The following is a 25,562-nucleotide window of genomic DNA, read 5'->3' as shown; positions in this document are numbered from 1 at the left end:
TTTCAGTATTTCACGGGTTTAATTTCGAAAAATATTGTCGTACTTGAGACGAAGATTTACTTTGAATAAAGGAGAAAAAAGGATTCGAACTGACCTCTTCAAATTTACTAATAATTCGCCCGAAGAATTTCTCGTTATGGCTGAATGACCAGTCCCGAGCTTGTGTTCATTATTTATTTCAAGAAGTCCGGAAAATATATGCTGATAACCCAATTGAGATCCATTGTTTTTTTTCAGACAGCTTTTGCGAACAGCTTTCTGCATTTGAGCTGTATTCATCCTGAGCAAGGAGACCATACTGTAATAGTTGCTCTGTGCTTAATTGATGACTTATCGTGTTCATGATCGCTGAATTTTCGTTCACATTTCGGTTCTTCTTCTTCTTCTGTCTGTCCCTATAGCAAGCCCTGTGCAGTCGTTGCGCTTTATTGTGTACAAGATCCATTTCAACCTGAAAATAGTTTTTCGAATACACCTGCCTTCGGTGCAGGTGCGACACTTCTTCGACCGACAAAACCCAATTTTTCAAAAGGTGTGGTTTCACCAAGACGCATTGGATGTGAGTGGCAACATAGATCCCCTGCCTTTTCGGCTTATCGTCTTCGTGTTTGTGGATAAAACCTCTCGTGCTTCCTCATTTTTGCTGTGAACTTACCAGGACGATTGCGCGAGGACAAAAGAACGACTGTCCAAAAGAGAGTCATGTGAGTATGCGTTCCAAACAATTTCGCAATTACCAACACCTGAAATGAGGTTTCGTGTAGCGGCGACGTCTTCATTTACCAGACAAGTTGTCGACAACCCCATAATTATTCACTCTCACGCACTCAGTGAGAATCTGATAATGTTTAGGTGATAATCACAAATTTGCGGAAATCGTCCAGGACCACCCACTTCAAATTTGTCCTATTAAATCTCTCGCTTTATGGACAGCGCTGCCTATTGGTCTATTGATAGTAACAAATTCCAGCGCGCTGGCAACTCTACTTCGGTTTCACTGATGGAAATTACAGTAATCAACCTTTGCAGCCCTTGAGCTAAATCATTTTTCTCGGAAAACTATAGGAAAATGTAGACTCAAAGTTTGTTCTTACACTTGTGTAGGTAATGGACTGCTCACAGGACATGCCGTTTTATTTAGCCTAATCGTTTATTTATTCGTAACTGGTTTTATTAAAACACGATTTTTGATTTCTGGGGACAAAATCTTGATTTCTCTGTATACACTTTTTGGTGGTACTTCTTGCCTGATGCGGATATCGTGTGGCTCATTCAGAAAAAAAAGTTTCATGTTTCGATTTATCTCAATCACAGTGAATTCTGCACCTTTTGAGAGTAATTCCACTACGCTTTGATATTCAGCTTAATTGTTACAATTCTCTTCATGCCTTACAACATTCTACGCTTTCTGCCGTTTAGGAGCGGTGGAACAATTCGTGTTCTGGGGAGATATATGTAAAAAAAACCTGTAATTACAACAAACATTTTTCCGCCGAAAACATCAAAAGCTACTGGGCTTGTGGAGGTGGCATTAGTATTGAAAAAAACCTCTGAATATTGCTCATTTTATTATCACAAAAATTATCAAAAATTCTGACCAGCTCCATCCATCAGTCCCTCCATCTGGCAATTTCAATCTACAAAAGGTCAGAACTATTGTGTTGATTTTCACTCAGATTTTAGTTTTCAATGCATCAGCCGAACGAGACGTGTGTATTTGACATCTTTTTCTACTTCCCTTTGAGTAGACACACAGTCCCACGAAAAGTACCTTTTGTTGCTCTTGATGACTGAATGACGTTATTCATTACTGACTAGACCTCGAGTATCCGATGATTTACTGGGGTGTCATTAAGGAATAAACTGATTGGACAAAAACAAACAAAGCCTGAACTTACAAACTTTTGTTGAGATACCTAGGCGACTGGCTTTTCCAATGGACTGCACTCGCCGCTATGTGTTGTGCCAACTGTCAACTACCGCTGCGGAAATTAGCAAAGAATACATAATTAATGAGCCTGACCCGTTCGATCCCAAACATCATTCTTGTTGTCCAAACGAAAATAAATGTGCAAAATCTTTAGCGAATACATGGCCCTCTAGCTTAGGAAGCGAACTTAGAAATTAAGAATAGTTGTCATGGTTTTACACTGAAGACAAAACGCACTACTGATATGATTACTGAGCCATCTTTGACAAATTACGACCCTCTTCGCCTTTTCTGATACTTATCAGTTAGGTGAGGTCCCCCCAAACTGATAAGTTTCTAGAATGATATGATTTTCAGGGGGAAAATCAAATAAATCCTAACTCGATTTCTATTATCTGGCACTCTTCAAGTGAACGAGCTTCATTCGAATATCGTACCGAACACAACATGAGGCGGTCTTTGTGTGGTGCGTGCTATTGAAGTATATCAGTACCAGGAGTTTTATTTGGAATTTAGTTGAGTCAGCCGTCAAAACCTAATTTGTTTGCAAATGCATGCACGTTACAAATTTAACCAATGCATTCTCAGTGCATCATACTTCTCCCTCTCCACGTTGGGTATAAATTCCTTTATCTTGTTTTTCTATATCCTATTATAGACAGTGACACTATTGTTCATACCTGAACTCTATCCATCTGGCGAGTTAGCAGGATTCCGTCGCAGTTTACATACTTTGAATTTCTTGATTATGTTTGAAATGTCGACAGTTGACACCACTAGCACACGTTCAAGTACTTTGGTGTGGCCCGTCGAGGCGATCGCGCTACCACCGCTCCACCAATGCACGTTGGACGCACGTCTGCAAGGGCGAGCGATGTTATTGGTGTGCACGACTCATCGAACGACGACCCATTAACTGTCCTGGTTGTCACGATCTATTGACCCGCCAGTTAGGAATTCCCAGTCAGGTGGCGTCACAGATGCATGAAACGCACTGGGCACATTCGATTGACTGTGTTTAAAGAGCTGGTTTGTCTGAGCTTTCGGTCAGTTTCTAAACAAATTCCTAGAAATTAGTAAAATTATGAGGATGACCGCTGTTTTCACAGTTTTCTTTACCGAGACGGATTGGGTAAGGCAAAATGTGTAGATGCAAAACTAAGTCCTAAGTGGTTCGTTAGCACCTGATTAGGCCAGTAGCGGATGGCAATGTGATAATGTCTACCTGAAGTAGAAAAAAATATGTGAATTATTCATCCCCAGATCTTTTGCGTTCCGCTGATTCCAAAATCGCGTTCAAGTAGTGTGTTGCTGAAGTATATGATCACCGTGTGACATGTTGGGATATAGCTTGCTCAAATGTGCTTATTGATAGGATGACCATTGATTTGTTCTCCCATCCTGACAGCTAACAGGTAAAAGTCTCCTCACAATCTGAGGGGACAACAACATTTGTGCACCATTTCCTGCGTGCGTCCGCAATGTCTTTCAAGAGAATTGTTGACCTGTAGTAGAAGGCAAAAGACACCTTATATATGTATATATGTAGAAAGAGCAGGGACACCAAAAGCACGGACGACAGAACCACGTAGTTGAACGCGATGTCAACAAGTAGGTACAAAGAAACTAGAATGCTGAGTTTGGGTTCCCCGATTCACAATACGTGAACAAAATGTTTTTGACAACAAAGGATCGGTAATATGGCAATAGCTACAGTCATTGTGATTGTGCGTTGCTGTACCGACCTGGGTTGATTAGTATGTACCCTGTAGACAATACTGAATCTTTGGCTGGGTATGACATTGTGCGCCGTGTCTATTAGATAGTGTACGCCTGAATTGGTTATCGTCCTCCTGGTTCCAAAAGCTATCCAGAGTGGGTTATGTCCCTTGATTCACTTGCCGAGTAACCTAGTCGTACGTCTAATGCATTCCGCTGCATAGCAGCGAGAGAATGAGTATACTAACCTATTTTGGCGTGGATATGTACCCTATCCTTGCCTAAAGGAAGAAAGACAATTGATTGTGAACCACTTTTGGAGTGTTTCGACCGGGAAGACTTTGTTTAGACAAGCATAAAGTCTTCTGTTTAGTCGGTCAGTCGGTACATCTCTCTTAAACGGGATGCTGATGTAAACGATTTTGCCCTCAAATGTGACGGTGACAGTGTTGGTTACTCCCTTGTTCAAATGGCTTATAAAATTATCGAAGAACCCTTTGTCTCTGAGAACGTTCGTGAGAGTTGGGATTACTTGCTTCTGTTCCATCAGAGCATATTTACTTTGCTCTGTTAGCTGTGCTGCGGATCAGAGATCGCTTCTGCTTCAGTGGCACCCAGGTGTCAAAGTTAATGTGCCGCCCGGAAAATGAAGGTTTCTGGTACACGAATCATTTTAGTGTGCTATCGTCACGTCGTACAAGGTCAAAATCTAGGGAGTGGAAGACGGTATCTGTTCCTCCTTCCAAGATGAATTGGATGTTTGTGTGAGACTTACTGAATTCTTGTTGAAGCATTTCTTTCTCGTTTTTATTGTTGGAAACTGCGAAAATGTCGTCCACTTATCGGTAGTAGAATTGTGTTTTCTCAGTACTGGTATTTAAGTGACCACCTTCAAGTTTGCTCGACTAAAATTAGACCCAGTTGTAAGATCACATCCATGCCATCAATTTGACAGTAGGGGGTGCCATTGTACCATAGTTGCACACTCAGTGTGCATCGCGGGAGGAGCTCTCGCAATTTTGTTGACGGGAATCGCTAAGCGAAATTTGTTTGCTTCATGATGTGGTTACATAGAGAGACTAAAGTCACATATAATGTACACGTCAACAAAACTTTCAGTTCAAGATCCTTCAGTGAGTTCACAAGTCGACCGCACTGATACATTTATTAGAGTGTTCGCTCCTGCATTTTTACAAGCCACTGTGCGGTTTGGTGATAGGGCGAAGTGTGTATCTCTAGGATCGGCCTCAGTGGACATTTGGGTTCATGGAGTTTGAGCAGGCCATCTAAGGTAACGGTTGTTGATCCTGTGGTTTCGACTTTCCTATGAGATGTCCCGGATATCAAATTGTTTGTCTTTAGGCGATAAATGAGATATATTATACGCAAATTGACGAACAGTCTGGCTGACAACCACGTTCAACCGGATAACCAACGAAAAAGACAAAACACTCGTCGTAGAGTGACGACTGGTAACGACTGCTTAAATCTCATTATCTGGAGCTATCGCTATACAATATCGCGACCCTATCCTTTGTTGGTTATATTTGCCATGGTCCAACTCACATGGTCCGCCCACACATACAACCTGTGCAGCAACACTACGTACACTGACAAACTCAGGTCATCCTTTTGGTGACTTGAACCGGTCGTTCCTTCACAGGTAGCCAATGTCGTTTTACTCGACATCTTGTTCACGTACACCATGCTCATTCTATGTTAAAAACTGCTCCCTTAACATTTGAAAATTGGAATAGAACTTGCGGAAATCGTTTTCGTGAACCCCTCTTTGTCCTTGCACTAAATGACAGGCAGCCAACGCCGTCTCTCAATTAACGTCTTGCTGGAGGGCACAATTCTCGTTAAATTTATTTGGTCAGTAATTCAATGCATCCCTTAAGCGAAGATTTTGAGGATGGAACTCAAAATCTACAGCGTTACAAGATATAGGTGTGCTGGGCGAAATCGGCTTGATAAGGGGCAATGCAGAGTAGAGAGTTTTCCGAATTTTCGGAAACACAAAACAAATGTATTTGTTTTTATGTATCAGTATAAACGGAATGGCCATCAGATTTTCGGTGATGATCAAACCAGGGCCGTTTCGCGAGATTCGCATATGAACGTATCTGCTGAAGTATGCTGTCAAAACTGCTCGCAGTCTGTAAGAAATCTTCAGTTGAAGGCTGTGTGAGTCGGTGCTATCCCATTTTGAATTATTACTGCCCTTGATTAAGCTCACCGTATGCGGACTGAAAATTCTCGATAGATAGGATGTGCCAAACAAAAAACTTCACAAAGTCCAAAAAAATGAAGGTTGGTCATAAATGATATCTTAATATGGCATCTTAAAAGATGTCTTGTTGTGAGGTTGGTGTTTTATATCCAGGATGGCTAAAAACTTTAGAGTCAGAGTGGAGTTCTGCTTCACGGTAAATGAATTCAAAGCAGTTCCCATCAACTCATCATTCCAACGAATTAATCCGGCTTCACGTGCAAAAAATAGAAACAACACGCGTTTGCAAATTTTCAGAAATCTGTACTAAATATTTGCTCACAATTATTTAAAACCTCGAATAAAATCAAAAGAAAACTGTCCTTAGGTAAAATGTCATTTAGCTTCTGTCTGGTGAACGCATGACATTCCATTTCACTGGGACTGGCTTTCCGTAGCGGAAGCAAATACTGCTATGTCTACTAGCTAACCTCAAATAGAGACGGTCTGAATTGGGTTAAGTTTCATTGTTGTTTACTCGACAGCCGAGTTAGACATTTGCTGTTCCATTACTCAACTACTCCAAAGTTAACGAATCGAATTGAACTAAACCACATAAACGTTTATTTAGTTGGCAATGCTCAGTGGTAATATCCTTGGTCCTACTCAAAAAAGAAACAATTTGTCTATTCGTTCCAGTGGGGAATTAGTTTTGTTCTAGTGGTTGTCAGGGATTATCTTTCGCTGAGAAGCCTCAAGGAAAAGCAAGGTTAAATAATAAATTGCACATCATTGCTGTCAATGTCATAATTCAAAGTAATAGGTAGGTTAAGTGGGCACCAATAAACGTAAGAAGTGACAACGCCAGGAACGAATTCACGCAGAGTTCGGGAGAAGCCAGGATATTCCGAAAGAATGCCGTCGGGACCTGAAAACCTCCCAGCCACAACAATTTCGTCATTGCGCTTTGGATGTGTACTGAACATTTTCGTGCCTTATTACACCGACCATATCATGTTCCGTACCGTTTATCTCCACTGTTTCAATTTGTTCTGACTGACTATTTCTAGGAAGGTGTGAACGCTCAATTTTCTAACCAGTGGTACAGTTTTTTGGAGAAATACTTTTGTCCACATACGTAAACAACTAACGTTTTGATGGCTGAATTTAGAAACCTCTCCGGTGATACATCCTAGCAATTTGTGTCTTTAAACTGGAATCAAACTCCGCATCGTGAGTAACTCGTTTAGCGTTGAAAAATAAATGAAGAAGCTGTTCTGGTCGATGCAAAAATGGCTGCTCTTTCTGATACATACACAATACGTGATACACAAGAGTTCGCCAATAGGGCTCATTCTCGACATTTGGGTGGACGAAAAGCACTACAATACTTACGGAAATTAGAGAACGGATTTTATTCGCAGCCAACTTTCTGGACCCAAACTTGTTAAAAAGAAGCAACGCCCGGCACTTATTAGCCTGACGGAACCGTCGCTTTCTTCGTCAGTTTGTTTTCATCAGCTGATTGATGGTGCAACATGAATGGACAGTGATAAGGCAAGCGTCGTGATTGACAGGCATTCTCTTGCTATTAAGTGCACCATTGTACAGATGACAGGTCCTAACTAACGCTTCTCGAAGTCGCGTATAAGCTGGCAACCGATATTACGCAGCTGATTGCTATATTCTGAATTATATTCGAGAGATCGCATCGTCCATAAGGCATAGGGTTTCTCTATGTGAACCAAAAATACACCGTGATGGAGGAATTATCAGATAGTGATCTCTTGCTGGGTAGCACAGATTTCATGTACTTTTCACAGAAGACCGTTGGTTTCAAGGGACGTGCGGCTGCCTGGCAGACTTTATTTGATTACAAATAAGAGAAATAAAAAGTGGCTTCCCATTGGTTTGAACCATAAATTGTTGGGTAACCGTTGGACAAAACCGTATGCACCCAGCACACCTTAGGATATCAGTGTTGCTCTGTTCGTTGTAATTGTAGAATTTTTATCGCTAACGACGATAACATCCTCGGTGAATCGTAGTGTGTTGCTCTTTCAGCGTTGAGAAGCAATTCGTTAGTCCTTGTGTACGTATTGCTGAGGAATGGGAAGCACATCTGATAACGCTTATGCATTCGGATGTTCAGTCCCTTTCTTTAAACGGCTGGCCAGCGTTTTGATTGACTTCTAAGTCTGGTCTATCCAACTCATTTTATACGACCTCTGGCCTACTGGTTCCGTGATTTCCATTCTTATCAATTGAAGCAGCTTTTCTCCCTTGCGTCCTTCGACGATGATCCCTGGTTTCTAGTGGTATACACGTAGCATTCAGAAGGTATGCTCCATGCCAACTGTTTTCCGTACAAAAATGTAAAGACATATATTTACATACAAATACATATTTACTCCTGGAGGCCTTTACACGCGGAAAGATATTGCTAGCAGGGCGCTCGCAGAAGAGCTATGCTCCACGTTGAGGTTAATCAACCGCTACCTATAACGTGACCAGTTAACGTATCTTTGAATTGTTTCTTGTGGATACTAGACTCGAAAGCTGATCTCGCCGAGTGTACACTCAGCATTCTTACATCTTACCTGAAAGCATTATGATTTCTATGCAGTGAGAAAGCCCAATTGCATGTCACACTGGTAAGGCTCTTTATTCTTGCTAAACAAGCTGCATCCAGAAACAAATATTTGCAACACTCTTGCCTCAAGTAACGTAACCAGAAAACTTTGGGAACACACTGAAGAATGCCCTTATTTAGTGTTTTAGTACTGACATTTTGTCCGCTCGATATGAACATTTAACCAGTATAATTCGTGAGCTTTCTTTTAGCCGAAAAAGCTAACGAGATGTGCGGAAATATTCAGGGTGATTCAAACCTTCCATTGCAATCTGCAACCTAGTGTTTGGAGTTTTTCGATGATATTTTCTCTATTATTCTAACAAGAATTGGTTTTAGTGAAAAATTATTCGACAGCTGAAGAGAGGAGAACAAATTATTGGTCTTTATGTGTGGCTTACTTTTTAGGTTGGTTGTGCTTTTGGACTGTAGACGAATTTGAGTCAGTCACACTGAAGCTTTGTCGAGGTAATAGAGCAATATCTAATGCACAATCGGTCGGGCGTTTTGAAAACCAAAGATATGTTTTTTAGCAAACTGCTAAGTGATTACAAGCTGACTGCCGCCTAGTCAGCGCAACTGGCGCTAAACTACAGTGGCAAACACCAAATGAAAGATGCTTTAAAGCAAACTTTGTATTTGCTGGATGTTCCAAATGACTTGTGTTCACGTAATTTCTAAAATTCCTCGTCATGCACGTTGTTCACGATGGACTCTATTCTCCTCAAATCGATATCAGTACAAGTAATTGGATGGAGCGAGAAAACGGTGTTTGATTAGCCTTATGTGTCTGCTTCCGCTCTAGGTTAGAATGTTCTCTAGATAAATATTGCATGTTGCTTCTAGCGGTGTGTGATCGGCGCGCTCAGGGGTGCTATTCGACGTAGATAACAAACGAGATATGCATCAAAAACCTACCTAGAATTTAGCAAACATGTTCTACTTTATCCCACCTAAAACAGTATTCAAAACATCATTCGTTGGATCAGTTTACTCAAGCACGTGCACATTACGATGAACAGCTGTCAGATTAGGGAAGACAGAGTGCTGACCTCGTTTTTGTGTCCGTCTCATTTATACCATTTGGGTGATTAGGGTTTGACCCATTTTGGAATGTAGAGGGAAGCGAAATAATTGCCCAGGACGCAATATTGTGACCAAACCCTAGCAATATGTGGTCAGACACCTCCAACAAAGACTGGCATCGAATGCTGCCTGTGCTTTCTCATGGGGGTGACTTCTCTCATAGAGTCTTTTTGTGTACTTTTGGGTCCCAAGAACCAGATATTTATCACTTTATTCTGTTTATTAGCTAATTCATCTGAGAAGTTAGTCCACACAAACTGGTTCAAAGTGGTCGGTGAGTACTGACTTAGGTGTTACGGGGTAAAATATGATAACAGTTGCTGAAGTTGCCACCAATTTTTCCGAATGCTTTCCCCCGTCAGAATACAATGCACGTTTTTTCAACCAGATAGCACAACAAGCAGCACTTCGCTCCCTATGAAATGGAGAGAAGTGCGCAGTGTACATATGAATATATATATATATATCGATTGGTGTTAGAAGTTTTCGGCTGTTGACAAACAGCGGTTTTGTGAGATACAGAGTAATTTCTCATAAACAGGCATCAAGTAAATGCAAAGTGAGAGTCACCCGGTGTGAGAGTGAATGTTTTAAACCGACTCGCACTTCCGCGGCATGTATTCGCCAAGCCATTTTTGCCCTGGATTGTCTGAATCAACCCGTGGCCGTGATTCGTGTATAATTAACTGGACCCAGTGAGTTTATCACAAGCATGATAACTATGAGGTTACACGTGACGTCGCATAATTGCCCTCAAATGGCCAAATTTTCCGACGAATTTCGGAGCATGAGGTGAACCATGAAAATCAATCCAAATTTTGAGCAGCTTTTACATCAAACGAGAGAAGATGTCCTCAGCCAACACGAATGCATCGTCTGAATTTATTGATTTTCTTAACACAAACTCGGTAAACAAGCAGAATGACTGACTGCCTATATGGAAGGAGGGTTACGAAACTCTTGTGGTCCAGTTGCCTAGAAGTTGGATGACTTCCACCGGATTTATACCGCCCTCGAATATCCGCGTTCAAAGTCATCCTCGTTCACCAAGGTGCTCTATCATACTGAATAACAGCCATTAGTATGATTTGAGCTTTTCAGCATGTTAACTGTGTGGAAGAGGAACATGATGCGAATTTTCGGACATTGGGACCACCCTCAACGTTGTAATCATGGGGAAAGATGGCGACTCACGTGGTATAAAGAATTATTTTGCGAAAATTTAACCAAGTCTGGGTTGAAGTGAGCAACCGCCATTCAAATTGGAACAGTAATTTGATCTTCTTGAAGGTTTGAACCATTTGTGGCGTCTTTTAATGTTTCGTTTTCTAGCTGGGACAGTTCACATCTAGGAATGAAGCAAAAGTTCGTTGTCAGATGTGCAAAACAAACCTGCAAGACAGATATGGATGAGTTCATCTTGCGAAAAGTTGGTTGTCTGAGCTATGGGGCAGACATCGTGTGGCATGCATTAACGTTCATCGAGTGTGAAAGCACTTATCTATTGATTAGATGGGCTTGGATGTACCCATTGTTCTGCCCACAGTTTGAGCGTGACAGAGTGAAATGCAGTCGCAACAATGTTTAAGAATTTCACTCTGTGACCATCTTGGTTTCTGTACAGATCTCTGGGCGCCAAGAAGCATACCCAACTTTTATTGCTTTAATATTCATAATCTTGCTTAGTCATTAGTTATGCAGTCTTTTTTATTGTCCACCATCCTGAGTGCGCAGACGATAATTTCATTGTCGTAAAAGTGTTTGTACACGAGTCCTGATCACGAGACCGAAAACAGAGCAATAGCCTTCCCAGGCCTTGATGTTTCCCAGAGTGATAATCATTATAAAACTTATATCTGCAGTGACAGTTTGACCATTACCTGAGCCTTAGCTCTGCCTTTTCGCCAAACGCCAAGCTAGGGGCATGTCGTGCGTAGATACACTGAGCCCAAAAATGTGTATCGGTGTATGATACACAGAGCGCAAAACCGCTCCAAATAAATCGGAAATAACGAAAAGTTGATACTCAGAGTTCATCGATCATACCATGCGATTACTTAGTCCAGGTGTAACAGTCGGCCAAAGAATGGAACCCGTTGAAATGGTTTGGAAATCACACAGGATGAACACCTCAGAATTTATTCATTGGATGTTGTCTTCCCTAAAACCACTAACGTTGGGGCCCTCACCGAACCAGGGGGCTAAACAACGATCTTTACAACATTAATAGTGTCAAATGCATGGCTTTCACGACGGTCGGTGCAAGCTAACGGCAGTCTAACGTTTCTCTGACAAACTGTAGTGAGTAAGCTAAACCGTATTGCAAGTCATCGACTGCGCACGGTGCATAAATGGAGAACAATCAAGATGGACATCTTATGACAGGATACGGAAAAGTATCCACAGCGATATTGCGTCATTTCACAGAACTATCCATCTGACCTTATGCAGCTACAAAGTTTTTGATAGTGTTCAAGCGTCTGATTGGACCTTTTTCATCACAGAAACGAAGGTGGTATCCGTTAAATTTGATTTCACGTTCACGAACGGCACAAACCTGTTCAAAGCTCATAATCTGACCTCCAACAATCACAGCCAATGTGGCTTCACACTAGCTAGCAACCTCTTTACGCTTGAGTTCTGTTTAAATCCCAGTCAAATATACCTTGACGATATAACCTTAGACGGTTGGGATGTAAGGCCACATCATCTAGTAACCTCCCCGTTTGTTATTGTAATGAGACCATGTTGACTGACCACTTTGGGTCGGTCATCAACATCAACTGTATCATCTAAATACATGCCACTGACAAGAAAGTTTCCAGTTCCGAGCTTTTGAAGGAAACGAGCCGGTTGAAGCAATCAGCTCACATGATTTTGCGATTCTCAAGTCTACCATCCCGATTCTCGCATTTGCACTGCGCTTGTGAAAGAATGCTTTCAATACACCTTAGTGATATAGTTTACATGGCTTTTCACGTGTCAACCAACGCTAAAACACACTTATTCATAGTTATCAGTAATCTCATTGCATATGCCCTTCCCTAGGTGACTACTTTTTGGACTGAAAACCAAAATTTCTTATTCTGTAAATCTGCCTTACTGTAATGGCACATTTCTCTTACACCAAGTTGCGCATGGCAAGAAGGAGGAAGAGACGATAGGATGACGAAAACACTTTTACTCTAAAGAGGATATCCCTTCAAAGTGACAATATACCGAATGGGGTAAAATGAACTAACGATTGCCTTGGTAACCAGACAATTTTCATTCAGTTAGATGCTCCATAAATTGTTATCGATGGCAATACGGTTAAAGGACGAATAGTTCGTTGTGGATCATTTTGACGTTCGGATAATAGTCTGTAAGTGTGCTAAAGTTGGTTATCGTCTTTAAGTACAGCATGAATCTGTAATGACATAAAGTCTACGTAAAAATTGCCATGGGGGGCACACCTTCATAGTCTTGTCAACATCTTAATTGTGCGTTGTTACTTTTACGAAATATTCAACCCCAAGTTCTAAGATGTTTCCATATTCAGTTCCCTTAATGAACAGAAGAGCGGTCCTGTTGTACACTCCAAATAGTGAAAAATAAACTAGTGCTCCTGGCAGAATATCCCACCTTTTTTATAAATTAGATCTGCAGGATGAAACTACAAAACTCTGATTGAGTGACTGGATATGGAGACCGCTCGCTCCTCACCGTTTAACCGAATAAGACATTTGATGTACAGTTAGACTGAATCACGTTCACTAATCATTGGCGGCTTTTTGGTTTGGTCGATCGGCTGGGATGAGTCATTTATACAGCACACTTGGTGGTAAACCGACTGTAGACTTGAGTACTCATCCCTCCAAAGTAACGAACTTTCCCCAAACTAAAAAAGACACTATTGGAGTCCCCAAGCAAGCCAGCCACTCCGATGAGAGCGCGGTAATTTTGAGGTGCGTCCAGCGCATGCTGATGAACTTGGTTGCCAAGCTTTGTTCGGATGTCACGGCAAAGAACGACTTTTCGCCCATTTAAAGTAAGCTGACCATAACAATCGTATCAATGTGGTATAGGATACCAAAAATGCCGCAGCTGTTGGGAATATCCATTGCGGTGTCTTAGAGACAGCCTGGACACCAAAATCAGTGTCGTCTTCAGAGCTGTAGTGACACGAAGCCGAATCCTACGTTGCCCAACTACAAATGGGTGTACAACAGTCAGATTAGCTTTCACTTGGAATTTACAAATCTAATACCAATAACAAGATATAAGTTGACTAGATAATGAGAATACTCCTTCCGTGTTTTATTAACCATTTGAAATGAATTGCGCGACTGAACAATGGTGTTATATCTAACCTTCTGCATAAGTTCTTGCGCAGGCTTAATTTATACTTGAGAGGAATTTCGGATTAAACTTCCAAAATTCTCCTCATACTAGTAGCTAATCTTGGGTTAATCTGAACAACTTGCCTAAGTTCCCGATAGCTGCGAGTGTAATTGGACAGAATCATGTGGCAAAACGTGTGGACTTAGACTCCAATAAGTGTAACACGTTATCATGCAAACGGCGAGGGATGAGTAAGCGCAACCTATCTAAATGATTTGTTTAGGTCAAATGATAGGTTCGGTGCTGCTAGAATTTTAGGACATGAACAGCTTTTTTGAACAATTGTGTGGGGATCACAGGGCAAAATATTTTCCCGAAGCATTCATATATGAAACTACTCAAAAGATTCCCAAAAACTCTTCGACAGCCCAGGAACATTCATGAAATTCTTCTGGATTCGGGTTTTTCCCGGTAGCCCCACAACGATTAAATACCGGATGCGCCCAACGTATAATTATTCGAAGCTTTATAAAGCAAAACAGCAATAACGACCGAGAGAATGTCATTGTCGCAAATAATGCATTTCAAATGTAGTAGATAATAATGTGAATTACACGTCAATGACTTTTTTTCGGAACTCATTTACTCAAACATCCGCACTATTTGGGAAGGTACTTGTAATCTATCGAGGTTTGGAGAGAGAACTTATGAAAGCTATCGCTTGGAAACACAATGTATCAGCGAAATCCCCGCTGTGCTTTCTGTCGTAATGCAGACAGGTTCCGAAAATAATATTTAAGCTTGTTATAGAACTGAAAGCTCAGACGTAGTAACTGATTTCACCCGTATGTTAAAATATGTACCTTTTTCTGAAAGGTATACCAACCCCGTTAATAGCTCCGCTAAAGACACCTTCGCGACCATCCGGGATGATCAAGCATTTTGATTGGTTAAACCTGGTGACCAATCATTCATAAGCTGTTCAGCCCCAATCGAACAGAGCTGAATACATGGCGAAGGAGAAAAGTGGTAAACCGCTTACGCATCCCAAATTCCATGACAGCTAAGCCATCCCGAGAGTCATGTCCTTCAGGACCTATCCTTTTTATGCTAGCTGATGCTGTGAACCTGACAGAAAAACAGGACCGATATGGCGTTCCCGCTGGTCCTATCTGGCACCCTGCAAGACGAGTATCAACTTATCGGGATCCACTGTTAAAGATAACCTATCTAACGTGTGCCACAGTGATTACAACCACCCTTATTATTGAATGCATTCTTCTCCGTCTTGTCGTTATGCCTTACTTGCACGAGTCCGGATTTTCCGCCACACAGTGTGTTTACATTGGATCACGGACCATTCAGAACGCGGTGAAGTGTGAAAACAAGTGTTCCAAAGATCGATCTACTTTTCAGTGTATCAGAGTCATCGTTGCCTACGCAAAAAATAACCGGAACTACACAGCAAATCTGTTTGACAACATTGCTACGTATCAACATTATCATACGCTTGGAGTGAGTAGCTTTTAAAAGTTTTTCTAACTACCGAGTAGTTGAGTATGGTGCCTTAGACAATCGAAATTCTCTTGAAGGCTACCAGTATCAGGGTTCATTTTATACAGTTGACTCAAAAGCTAAACCCTAAATTTAGCCCGTGGAAAATTGTATTTTAACTACCCTGTCTTAGGAATTTTTACTTCGGTGTTTAAAAACATTATAAATAGTTTTGGGTCATCTATACTTATTTCTGAAACGGTGAACAAATGCAGTGTTCCTCTTGCTGAGTTTTTAATCTGTTTTACACCTCTTGGTGTAGGGCTTCATCTAATAAAATATAGTGATGAATATTGGCAGATTGATTAAATCAGAGTAAAATCTACTTGATCTGTGAAGGTTGACAGTTGCGTGATCGTGTGAACAAGAACGGGCGGACCAGATCCGTGTAAGTGTGCTTGGCGTCGTCTGACGAGTGTTGCTTGGCGAAAGGTTAGCATTCCTGAACAAGAAAGCGTGTGATCAATTTGGATAAAAGTTACTCTAGCTTATCACCGTCTGAATAAGTGAATAGGTTGCAGTATGAAATGTTGCGTGAACGAATATGTTTGCATGTCCCGTGCGCAGCTTCATACCCAATCAGCCAATTCGCAACTACGCTTATTTACTCAACGCAGTGTTTTTCATTGGGCAACTGCTTTGGAAAGCGGAGACTAATTCGGTCATATAAATCAACCAGCTAAATAACCTTGTCCTTGCGATTATCCCAGACTAAAAATGACCATGCGGATCATATGCAGATCATGTGACCACTCTCCTTTAGGTAAGTAGCAACAAATAAGTATATATGAATACATGGTTGCAGTTTTTGTGTGAGGAGCCCTCCTTGGGGCGATCCGGAATCCGTCGGATCGATTGTCCCATATTCTTTGATGTTATGGGTGAGGTCATCTTTGATAGTTTATCCTTGTATTGTATGGAGAAAAAATTGTGGGACTCCGAAAACAATAATGTGTTTCTGACTCTTCCGGGCCGCCTACGTGTGAGCTAAAGTGTTGAATCATATTTAGACAGTAGACAAAATACAAGTCTTCCCTTATAGTTGTTAGGTTCTTGGATTCGAGAGGTATTTTGGATAGTTCTGTGAAGAAACCAGTAACTTTTTAACCAGAACAAAACTTTTGTTGAATTCCATTTGTCTTGTAGTTTAAAAATTTAGCATATTTTGCTGGTTTTTTCGGAAACATGTCCTTCAAAACCTACACAAGTCTTGTGGAGGAATGTATTGCGCTTTGATATATAGAGGTTGTGGTAACAAAACCATTGTTTCGCTTTTATTGGAGGGTATAATGCTTTAATCGATGCTTTATTCAAAAACGGGGCACACTTAGGTACCACGCTTTGGATGAGTGGCATGTAGTGCAGTCCAGAATTTCTAGAATAGAACTGAATATGTTCTAGTAGTTGATGACCTAAACAGTCAGGCTAAAATGAAGATTCAGGGATAACCTGAAAAGCAAAGGACAGCCTATGTGCCGAAAAAGAAGCTCAGCTCATCGGCGAAAATCAAAGATTTTCCTAGTTAACCAGATCATTGTAGTTGTAGCGATTGACGGCTAAGGTCTATTCGGAACATTTACCCGTAGATCCCAATTTTTGTATCCCAAACAAGAACACGATTGACTGGGGACAAAATCCAAAATTGGTAAACCGGTAATTTAAACGTGGGGTCTTTACCGCCGCAGTGTTGCTGGGATGACGATTGTTGGTATCATCCACGTAGACATCAAATTCAGAAGAGAAACTCTTGGCTACGTTTCATTTGGACGCTTTGAAGGAAGGGTTTATGTACTGCATTTACTGGCATAAAAGACTATGTAAGCAAAATCTTCATGCCAGTGGCGGATGAATATAAATTTTCGATTTTACGTGGTAAGAAGGATAGCACAGCACACATTAAACACCTTGTCACTTAAGGTTAAACATTGCTTTGAGGTAACCATGCACGCACCAGGTATGTTGAACCCACAGTCCTGAATCTCATCTAACATCAAATCAACCGCAGAGATGATGATCTATCCATATAAGCTCGTCTATATTCAACATTTTTTCACTCATTAGCCGAATGGTCAGTGAGGTGGTCAAACTTACCAGACCATATCGATTCAAATCTAGCCCCCCCCCCGACCTTGTTCATCTCATCGTGCTTGCTAATTCAAGAGATCTTAGGCTATTCAACAATAGATCAATGACTGTATACTATCCTTACTTGTTGGAAGACTTAACGTTTCAAATATTTCAGAAACTGACTTTGAAATGAGGTTTTTCACACTCAGGCTTAAAAGAAATGACTTTATGTTACGAGTTTTAGTTACATCTTGCTGGCTGATTTTACAGGGAAAAGAATGACATTCCGTTTCCCGCTAGCTGACTTAGTTTTGGACAAGCAGAAGCTGGAATGTTTGACTTATATAGTTTTCCAGGAGAACTTCAACAGCACACGTCCGCAAATTAATTTCAGGATGGAAAAAATGCGCGCAGCCGAGTGTCACAAACATCTCTAACTAGGCTACCAAAAGACGCGCTGCAACTTGGGTTTACATGCAACTTTCAGTAAACCGTCTGCCTCAGAAATGTACTTCATAGACGAACACGATGCTTAATGAGATGTCCCGCAGTAAGAGTCCATTGGGTTTGCGAAATTGGTGCGCTACAAAGCGATGTAAATGTAGTCTCGTTTATGTTACGAGAGAATAGTTACAAGGACCGATTTGTTGATATAAATTTCCAGCGATGCGCTCGAACTTCAATAGTTTGGCAGTGGCACGGTAGGAGTGTTCTTTCGTTTTACAGTTGAAAGGGGCTTCAGCAACCGAGCTGTTAGGTAGGTGACCGGGGTGTCATCATTCACTGTCACCATATTCCTCTGCTGCTTTTCGAGCCAACCGACTATTGTGATTACCGGCGATCACTCGAGCGCACGGCTTTCTATCTGCCCAAGGCAGTAGTATCCTCCCAATTTGGCTGACATATCTGAGTCAAGTCTTGGTTACTCACAGTTTGGTGGACATGGGTAAGAAGAGGGAGATAGGAAAGTTCTTCTACGAGGTTATACCCAATACTTCAGAAACTTTGCACATGAGGAGAACCAAGAGATTGACATTTGGGCTAATCTCCAAAAAACTTGCCAAGTTAGGCTGGATGGATTTTACTACTGATCGCACTTATGCTTTGTCCGTCATTTACGCACTGACTCACTCTGTATCTTACCAAAATCAGCAATTGGCTACTAAATGTCTTGAGATATACCAATGTTTACTGCACGATTAATGGAAGACAGCGAATAATCACAAGTGAAAAGAACCATTCCAAATATTTTGTGGCATATGCCTGTTCAGGAGCTTGATGTATCAAAAGCTGAACACGGTCAGTTGTGTAGTGCGCGCTTATTATGCACGTGTGTGAAGTAATATTCCCTTGTTAGGGGAATAGACAAGTACATGAAAGGAAGAACCAGTGTGACATGAGGATAATTCCCATCCATAAAGGCACTTCGCACTTTGGAAGTTTTGTGAATTTCCAGTAGAGTTATTGAGTAATCCTCCCAAAAACCAAGGAACTGATCAGGATCAATGTTTCCTCCCTAGACATACGAATTCAGGGAATACAAAGCGTTAAAATACAGTATTTGCACCTGCCTTAGCTCTAACATTCCTTTATTTTAGTGAGTTTCATTGTTCAAAGGGGCGGTTGCACAGTTTTAACAATACAAAAAACTGAATGCAAATAAACAGATGACCACAAGTATAGCTTCGAACAAAACCAATTGATACCACGCCTGCGGTACAGGACCACTGCATAAGAGCTTGGTTCCAGGAACAACCATCAGCTGAATCGGATACGCGATTTCAACATCCTCGTGTGAATAATGTCTCACAGGAGAGAACAAGTGTTCTTGTAATTAAGCAAGGATTTAAGTAGTGAAATGAGGAAGATGAAGTCAGAGTTCGTTTGTGGCTATATATCGACGGATCTCCCAGTCGTGCTGAGGATTTTGCGGCTATGGAAAAATGACATCGATGAACTGATGCTGGTGGCCCACAAGATGCTCTGCAGGCAATGGAAAACAAATAACCTCGGTTGATCACCCAGTTGACATCAATCACTCACATCTCGATCTAGGTTTTGTCATTGCTTTTGTGTCCAGCGGTGTTCTCGCATGATTTTCCTTAACTATTGCCTTAGGAAGTTGTGCTTGACACGCTTCAGCAGCAGGAGAAGAAATACACATCCTTACTCCGCGTAAGGGCCGACACCGATTATTTGATGTTTAAGATGAGTAGTTGGCTGCTTATAGATCGCGACAGCAAAGTTGCGAAGGGTGTTGTGATTTGTGGAAATTGATATATGAGACGACCGGAAGCCAAAAAAGTTGTCTTTTTTGGGGCAGACTCTGTGGGCAGGCAGCCTAACAATAACAATGACAGACGATGTCCGCGTCTCACTTAATGACGATTAGCTGTGGGCATGTCAACGATGCGCATACTTCCTTAATAGTCCGGTGGATCTGCATGGGAAGTTTGCTGTGTTCCTTAACATGGAAAATAGTGTTTTCTTTTGTCTTGCTTGCACAAAACTTTGAAATATTTGCACTACTTCACCTACACGAGACTAATTTATACAAGACAAATTGCCGAAATCTATAGATTGCCCGGTTAGTTTAGCTTACCGTAGGCGGATTAATCCGAAAGTTGAAAGTGGTTTTGGAATTCCAGATGTAAGGCTGTTTGATACAAGCGCAAAATGTTTGAGGACTTTTCGCAAAACGTGTACAACTCTCTGTCTTTGCCGACGTAACATAACGGTAATATAATTCCTCACCAAGTTACTTCAGGTCCTCATCAGGCCAAACGAAGGATTTTAGACAGCGTTTCTTGTTGACGACGAAAATCATCATGAGAGAGAAATGTTTATATGGGGTCAAGTAGCGTGACTGTACGTCAGAGCACGTGGCTACTCAACTGGTCTTCGTAAGCTTACTTTGTCTAGTTTCAGTCAAAAAAATCCGTAGCGGTTGTACGCAGTGCGGCAACTTATTGCATCCTTGTGCGTATCTTACACGTCGCTCGCCTCAAAATCTAAGATTTTTTCGTAAAATAATGAACGAAACTAAACAGGGCTGTTTAATAACGATTCCGTTTCGAATTATTTACTCCGGTAGTCATCAAGATGATACCTTCGGCCAATTGATCCGCACAAAAATGATTTGTTTAATAACCCACACGCATTTGAAGCTAAACGGAACACAGTTTACAAGCATCACGCTCGTAAATACATAATTTATCTGAGCCTGGAAGATCACCTAAGCAAGCTCGCAGATCTTGAGGTTTATCAAATCCCAATAACTAGAGTGCTCACAGTTTCTCACATCTGTGACGCGTTTGTATTATGTATGATAAATATTTTACGGCGAATTTGGGGTCAGAACATTGTCCAGCACATAACAAAACGATTTTTAACATTGAGCCGTTATCTGACGAATTGTGACAACTGTGTAAGTCGTTCTGTTAAGTTCAGAGTCAGTGATTACTATACACATGGTTCACTCCTCCGCTTAGACAAGCAACAGAATGAAAGTTAGCGTGCGTTTTTTTCAAACAAAAACAATGACATTTCCCACAGGTCTGGTCGTTATTTTGTCATGTAAGTAAAGTACATCTGCAATAAAAATCCAAAAAGCACTGTTCAACCGTTGCATCTTTGAAAAATATTAAGGTTTCAGCTTCTCATAAACCTCTGGGACGATCAAAACGTAGAAAAATCACCTGGTTGTTTATATGTCCAGAGATAAAACCTTCAGAAACACTATATCTATGTTTATTCCTAAAGCATACTGGATAACACAATAAACCACTGTCATCGTGACTCTGAGTGGTGATTTCTCAGATAGCATTGTTGTGTTTTAATTAAAAATCAATTACCAAAGCCATTCAACCAAGTGTTTGTGATTAGAAAAAAATTGGAATATCCAAATCGTACAGCTTCATTTCCATCAACATCAACAAATCATTGTTCCATGACAAACGCACGGTTATCTTTGACTTACATAAGGAAAACTACATAAAAAATTTACAAAAACACCTTAGTATTCTAAAGAACATAGGTTTTTTTTACCGAAAGCATTCAATTAAACCCCCAACTGCATACTTGTGATTATTTAATAACCGGGTCACTGCAGAAGCACACATGCTGGCATCCACTTTCCCGGAAGTCATGAAAGTGTGACGGAATATATATATGTATATACAATATATTTCTACATAAATCATGATAGGTATTATCCTAATCGATTCATGGTGCCCATCCCCCTCAACTACCTGGTCAAGAGCCAAAAATCTGTCATTTGCAGTGTCCTGTTCCCAACTTTATGTTGGTTTTGTCAATTAATGACAATGATCATCTGCCCAGAAATTGTTTGTGTACCTGTCGAAAATAACTGCTTGCGAATTCCCCATTAGACTGTCTGATTCTGTTAATTGCAAAAACAGCTATTTGGTTGGAAGATAAGAAAAACGATGTTGTATGCAAATCGTTTTAGGTACAAAACGTTTACAAAAGTAATTTTTCACGGCAAAACTGCCTAACGGTACACTGCTTTTCTCCAAACAGGTAAAGTTTAGATAAGATGCCCAAAAACTCACTGGTTCAGATAAACTGATTTTGACAAACATACTAAATCGAGACAGGATACCGAGCGAGTTGAAATGTTCCAATTTTTACATAGGTGGATAAATGCTAGTGCTTCCGATCAGATAAGGTCGACAACTAAAGGATTCATCCTGGAGAAATGGTGCAAAGATGCCAGTCAGTGGAAAGCGAGTAGAATGTGTCAACACGTGTTTTTTTTCACGACGAGTTTCAGGGCATGACGGAATGTCACTGGGACTACAGCATTTTCAGACGTGTTTATCGATTGGTGTCTCTGCAGACGTATTTTGCGGTTGAACAAAAAAGCTCGCGAACTTTTATCGTAAAGCGACAGTTGTTTGGTAACTCAGTAACCTAGACCTATCGTTGTCAAAGTGAGGGACGGTAATAGAACAGATTTAGAATGGCATATCCCTTAGTCCTAATGGGTAATAGTTTTTTCAACTGTATTTGCCTACCACAAAGGAATATCTTGGTTGAGTTTATCGTTTCCAGAGAGGTTCATTCCATTAAGAAGCTTACTAGAAATATCCAACCGAATGGCACCCAATTTATGATCAACGCTTCACTTCGGAGTTCCATCACTCTCCTCAAACTTCTTTTTGCTCACTTTCCGAAACACTTTGTCCACACAACTTTGCGTATTATTCAAGGTGGACTTTTCCCCCATTTTTGTCATTTAAAAGAAGATGCACACTATAGGTTGGATAAGACATTTGTGATGTTTTATTGAGAGAAACTTAGCTGTGATCCTGTACAGAAGATAAAAATGCTACCGTTTCCTAGCGAAGTCAAATCATTTCTTCGTGACGGCAGAATGTGACGCTTATATGTGCAACCATCTGCGGCATTCGAGGACAAACTGCAAACACAATATTCCACCTCCAAATGATTCTTACAGTATGTCCATTCACTATGTCCTGTGGAAAGAAATTATCGCACGTGGGTTAATAAAGCAACATTGAGGTTGATCTACACATCCCGAAACAGTATAAAATGGCCAAGGAACGAGTTGTAGTAATCAATTTTGTAGACTGTTACAGATAATCTAACAGCGATGATGGTATACTTCGTCCGTAGTATGTGCGTTGAATATTCCGTGACTTCATGATGACCTTCGCCAGCTCACACGACACTTCTATGGGCAGAGAACAGTCACATAATGAGTCAGCAGTCTTTCAGGTTAAGTCACCCGACAGATGTATGGTCTGTCACTTGTAATGCTCGAATACGTTTGTAAAACGTGACACAGTGTCTTGCGTAGCCCATTTGATCAGAAGCCTATCCGGTTAGCACAAGTTGTGCTACTGATGTTCTCTCCGGAGAGCACCGATCATACCACTCATATTCCAAAAGATTTTGAGATCCCCGAATAGTCCCCTTAGATACTGAGCTGAGTATGCTGGTTAGACTGTCTGGCCAAACAAACCATTGGTATTTATGACGGTCACACACTCAGTACAAATTCCAGCGGTCGGTGAAACCTACCAGAGACAAGTAGCTATTGAGACTGAGGAAGAATTATCTGCATGCATCCCACGAACTTAATGATCTGAAAATTTGTCAGTGCTGGTCGCATTTGAACAGCTGCGGCTGATAATCGGCCATATTGCCAAAGTGTTCTTAAACTGGATGGGATGTCATTCATTGTTCAACCACTCAAATCATGGCACGCAAACTGGTTGACTGACTGATTATCTAACTGTCCAGTTAGCAGATTTCCGCGGTAGGGTTATTGGAAGTTATCGACTGCTTTTCTATGTAAAACACTTCTCAGTAGCACATGAATAACTTCCCGAAAGTTTGCGGCTACAAATCTCTGCAAACAACTGCAAGCTATAGAACTATGCTAATACACAACAATTGCCAACGTGGGACACGAAAAGTGATAGTGCAGGTTTATTTTTACTGCAGTAAATACCGCATGATTTGGCTCAATCTGTACAGTAACAACGTTCAGCGATAAAAGTTTGAATGCTACTAACTGCAGGCTATATATTACCTTTTTGATGAAATTTAGTAACTTTGTTGAGCCGTTGAATTCCAACACGCTACGATGAAATTTCCCGTATTTCGTCAAAACCGATGTAATAACAGTTATAATTATTGTGCGATCAGAATTTTGCCAAGATAGGAACCATCAAAACAATGGTACCAAAAAAACTCAGAAGAAAGAGCCGATGTCCCGTGTAGCTAATTCAGTGAGGGAGGATAATTCGGAACCTTGAGCTTCGTTTCGTTTACGCGTACCCACAGATCACACAAACAGAAAATAGCATAAAGATAGGTTTTAGAAGAAACTAGTTAATTGTCATTTGTCTTGAGTGATTAACAATTTTTAGGATATTTTTCGTCGGTTGCTTGGCATTTAAACTAATTCTACGGCGTAAGAATGGAACAAAAACAATTCCAGTCTACAAAGCATAAAAAATGGACACTGGAAAGATAATGTTCTGACAACATTAATTAATAGTTTGGCGAACAATATCAACTAAGTTGTTGAAAAATATTTGTCATTCATACTACAACACGTGCCTGATATAATTACCATACAGTTCTTCCAAGATCCTAGCTCTGATCAAACAAATAGTGTAACATCATAGTCTGATTGAAAACACCGTATTCAAGCATAACTCCGTCAATACAGTTTGGACCTCAAATGAACAAAGTGTCTCGTCCAAGAAGAGTAGCAGCAAAATCGTGGGACGTCTACATCTTTGTGATGGAAATTGTTATCGTTAAATGATTTTCAGGTGTACTTATATGCTGACCGTATCCCATGGTGTCGTTCGCGAGCTTTTCGTCATGATCGTTTTCTCCTTTATTCAAATGTGCGTGCACTAGTTCTTCCCCGCTACTGTCTTTTGTGGCAACCTGGACGATGAAGTTGACTACCAGAAGGATCACTTGAATAATTTGTTACTCATTAAGCTGGCAGGCTAACTAAGGCTTCTCAACTGATATACTCTGAGCTAACAAGCTCTAAATCAATGGTCTTCTGAGAGAGTGAGTTTGTAACTCGTCGTAATATTTCACCCAATAAGTACACAAGCTTGGTGTAGGGCATATAAAAATAAACCCAAGTGAGTCGTTGTTAGTGCACAATATATTCTCTAAAACAAAGCAGTATATGGACTGTAATTGCACCAACTTCAACCGATAAAAGGATCATTTGAAATACTCACCGGAGTCACCGAAACTTCAATCCATTATCAATTCGGCATTAAGCAGATGGTTGTTGGATGTGGATTTAAGCTAGTAAGTCAACTCATCATGAAATGCAGCACATCAGTAATAATTATTGCTGCTTAGCTGCTTGAAAAAGGCCCGCGGTGAGATTACAGGGTTACACTCAGAAATGTTGAAATCTAAGAGGACCGATACTACATAGCAAACTGTTCCTTCTGTTGTATAGCCTGCGACAGGGAAAGACTTCCTAAGCTTTCCAGGATTTCAAA

The 25,562-nt window shown here is 40.8% G+C and overlaps 1 protein-coding gene across 1 annotated transcript in view; it reads left to right on the top strand.

Moving 5' to 3' along the window:
• Positions 1–25,562, top strand: part of T265_07514 (hypothetical protein) — a gene marked incomplete at both ends in the record, with an annotated part of 162,021 nt that overhangs the window by 53,983 nt on the left and 82,476 nt on the right. Inside the window, one exon of the mRNA XM_009173051.1 lies at positions 2,589–2,813. Within this exon, the coding sequence (XP_009171315.1) occupies positions 2,589–2,813 (225 nt within the window). The remainder of the gene's footprint in view (positions 1–2,588; positions 2,814–25,562) is intronic.

The sequence above is a fragment of the Opisthorchis viverrini genome (assembly GCF_000715545.1).
Source record: "Opisthorchis viverrini unplaced genomic scaffold opera_v5_177, whole genome shotgun sequence".
In the NCBI taxonomy this organism is placed as follows: Eukaryota; Metazoa; Platyhelminthes; class Trematoda; order Opisthorchiida; family Opisthorchiidae; genus Opisthorchis; species Opisthorchis viverrini.
Note: the sequence above shows the minus strand (reverse complement) of the source record. Positions and strands in the feature narration are given on the sequence as shown.